A 3,734-nucleotide genomic window follows, 5' to 3' on the forward strand; every position below is an offset into this window, starting at 1 on the left:
GTTGCTGAAATAAGTCGTATATGAATCTTTCCAGCATCCCTGCCTTACTAAAATCACTATTTCCATTATTTCATAACTTTACCCTTAATCACAATGGCCAAAATCACAACTATATTCAATATTCATTTCCTCTCCAGTAAATTTCCAAACACCTCTTTTGCCTGCTCACACTTTTGAGTCATCATTTTAAAATCCAATGATCATATAATGAGCATCACCAAAGACAAGGTACTCATTCTCTTAGTGAAACTTGGAGTATAGTTCAATACCTTACAATGAAAAAAGATTAAAAACTCATTTGAAAGAAAGAGTATTACATACAGAACAGTTTGAGTATATTTTTATTATCATTATTGGATGTCGTATGCTCTATAGGTGCAAAGTCTTCCTGAAGCAATGTTGGTGGAACTTTAAAATTTTCAGAGCTGGACACTAATGGACACTGAAATTAGTCAGCTGTGTTATAGTCTCCCTTTCACAAGAAAAATGTTGCTGAGACATGCTACCCATAAAAATTTATAGAATTGTTAGATAATTCCCCAATTGTTTCAGAAGTCTTTGTCAAATGTGGTTTATGAATGCTCCAAATTTATAAAAGTAAAGAAGAAAGAAGAGTGTGCATATGAAGTATAATTCAAGGGAACATAATACATTTCTTCCATTTAAGTTTCTATATTGCAGTATACATGGGTGTTTTCTTAAAAGTATAAAATAGAAGCTGAAATATTTGAACTATCAGTATGTGCTGATAAATGACAAAGAGGTAAATGCAAATTTCATGGTCAACTCTAAAGGCTAAAAGAAAAATTTCCTCTGCTATTGTCTGTGTTTTATCTATTTTTAAAACCTGTTGGGGGAATGTGCTCTCAGGGGGGAAAAATGAAGCTTTACTGCGAAAGAAATGAATGCAAGAAATTGTGCTTTAAAGAGTGCAGAGACATGAAGCATTGCAACTTCATAGTCTGCTAAGGAGCAACAGCTGTACCTAATTTCAACTTGATGTGCTTCAGATCTCATATTCATATAGGTATTTAATGATCCAAACATAATGGTCCTATATAGAATAATTACTTATATGAAGGAGCAAACTTCATACGCATTCCTTTTTAAATGATCCTTCAAGAGAAAAACTGCACTGGCTCTGAACAATGAATAAGTATTTTTCACCAATCCAAATGTTTGGGGCTAAATAGCTTATCTTTCAAGAGAGAATAATAATTGGGCCAAGCTCACTTCTTTTTGACAGACTCTCTTTGCCTCCCCCCTTCCCAGTATAACCAATATAAGGAAAAAAGGTAGAAGGCCAAGCCCATCATTAAGTCATAGTAGTAGATGGTTACAAGAAATATCAGAAACAAAAGGAAATAAGATATTTTAGAGTTGATGTATTTTGAGAACAGAGACTCCCTGCTTCGAGCTTGACTTTCTTGGGTAGGGAGACTTGCAGAAGCAGAGCTCTCAGATCCTTTGTCACTGGAAGAACATTGTGACTGTCCAGAGTTTTCTAATCCTTCATTTTCATGCCTTGCCTCATCCAGGTTATCAAGAGATTCACTGGCTAAAATCATCGGCTCTTGGGATTTTTCCACATTACCTTCTCTTCTTTGGAAAATCTGACCCACATGTCTTTCTCTTCGATTATCTGCTTCCATTATTTCTGAACTTTCAGAAACACCTTCAAGCTTAGACGCAGCATAACCCTGAGTTCCACTAATTGGATTGCAGTTGTAGTCTGAGTTGGTAGGAATAGACTGGAGTGCTTTGGTAGTAAGTGTTTTCTCTTCAGAAGCAGGTACTGAAGTTTCAGTGTGGTGACTGGAAGCAGCAGAGCTGCTCCAAGGGGCTCTGGCAGTGTCTGAGTTAAATGCATACTGAAGGGCATCTAAGTCTCTTTTGTTTGATAATTCTTGGAGGGGCCCAAGATCTTTATTTTCTGGGAGTATGTTTTTGTCTGTTGATAACATTCTCAAATGTAAATCCATTTTTGACATTGCTGTTTGAGTGCCTGTAATGACCTGTGAAGGTTGTTCTATTCCAGCTCCAAGTTTCTCCCTGTCATATATCTTCCTAGGATTGTACGTAGACACAGTTTCCTCCTTCTCCATTTCATCCACATGTACATTACAAATATCTAAATGTGACTCCTTTTCAAAATCATTGTCATGGATTACACCGGCTGTATCTCGATGACAAAGGGTATAATGCGAATCATCGTTTCTCCCTTTATGTGGATCAAACGCTGTTTCTTTTACCTCCATAGGCCTGTCACTTCGCGCTGTCTCTTGAGGTAGCTTAGCAATTATTGCTCTTCCTCTAGCAGACATGCTTTCTGGAGTACTTCCTAATGTTGTCTTAATTATATAAGCTGTGAGCGCTTCTGCTTTCTCGGTGATACCATGATCAGCTAGAGGAGACAGCTCACAGCACTCTGTCTCTTGGCAGGTAAACAATGGCTCTGTAGGAGTAGCTTTCAAACTCCTCATGCTAGCTCTTTTTTCCCACATGTCTTTACAATCCGCCTGTTCTTTGGTCTGCTCAGTTATATTTGTTTTACTCTCTCTTGCTTCTCGTTGACTTTCTAGAACCTTCCAATTTTTTTTATGCTTTGTGTTCTTATTCAGATCTTCAGGATTACTGGCATCAGATTTTTCCTTTTCAACATGAAAAAGATAATCATTCATCAAAACATTTCCATTTCTTGGCGAACCATCGCAAGTAGCTACTGGTTCTAAAGTACTCTCACCAGTTGAGAGATGTCTGTGTGGGGAGAATACAGCTTCTCTGCAGTTCATCTTTGTCTTTGTTGAAGGATCTGTTGCTGCTGCCCAGGAGGGAGATGTGGTGCCTTTGCTCGGCAGAATAGTTAAATCTTGGTTAACTACTGCTCCTTCCGGGTTTATTCTTGGGAGGTCCATTTGTTTTTCTTGGGTGTATAAGATTGAGTGGAAACTTCTGCTTTGTTTCTCGTTAACACCCAGGCAAGTTCTCTGCTTCACATCTTTGCCCTTGCCATAATCACCCTTTGAAGATCCATTTGATTCTTCCAGATATGTGGCCACAGCTGAACAGCACTCTCTCCTTGAACACCCCCAGTCTTTTATTCCAATTTTCTTAGCTCCTTCTTCATGATTCTTATTCAGGTTACCTACCGTTAGTTGATCAGAGGAGAAGCAAGATATTTGCACTCTGCCACTCCAGTGGGCTGGATTAGCGTTATCATCCAGGAATTCCTTGGTGCTGATGTGCGATTGCACTAATTCATCACTGCTGGTATCTCCCAATGACGGCCTGATTTCTCCCACATCTGAAATAATTTCCTCTGAAGGTGGAGGACTACAGTCATTTCCTGAGGAATATTTTTCACTGTGAGAGAAATCTTTCTTTAGGGAGCTTTCTGCTGATGAACTTAGAAACAAAGGCCCTTTGAATAAGTCAGTGTGTGTTTCATCATGGCATTGCTTCTTCTCTGACGCCTCAGCTTTATTTGTGAAATTGACTGGATCTGTTGAAAATGTAGGCTTTTCATCTTGGGAAGCAGCACATCCAGTTATTAAGCGTTGATTTATCTTGTGGGAGAAAAACAACAAAAAACAATGACTATACGATCTTTTGAAATGCATGGAGTGAATTAGTTTTCATTAACCCAGTAATTATTTGGTAGATTTCTTTGACTCACTTCATTTGTGGATTTCACACAGACTCTGGAAGTCTCATGTTTGGGGGGGGGGGGGGGA

At 38.6% G+C, this 3,734-nt stretch overlaps 1 protein-coding gene across 2 annotated transcripts in view; it reads right to left on the minus strand.

Annotated features, from left to right (window-relative positions):
* Positions 1-1,229: 1,229 nt before the first annotated feature.
* Positions 1,230-3,734, minus strand: part of Ppp1r3a (protein phosphatase 1 regulatory subunit 3A) — a 42,198-nt gene continuing 39,693 nt past the window's right edge. For both annotated transcript variants that reach the window (XM_008829411.2, XM_008829410.2), the window contains one exon: positions 1,230-3,566. In XM_008829411.2, coding sequence (XP_008827633.1) covers positions 1,230-3,566 — 2,337 coding nt within the window. The remainder of the gene's footprint in view (positions 3,567-3,734) is intronic.

This window comes from Nannospalax galili, unplaced genomic scaffold (genome assembly GCF_000622305.1).
Source record: "Nannospalax galili isolate Female #2095 unplaced genomic scaffold, S.galili_v1.0 scaffold794, whole genome shotgun sequence".
NCBI lineage: Eukaryota > Metazoa > Chordata > Mammalia > Rodentia > Spalacidae > Nannospalax > Nannospalax galili.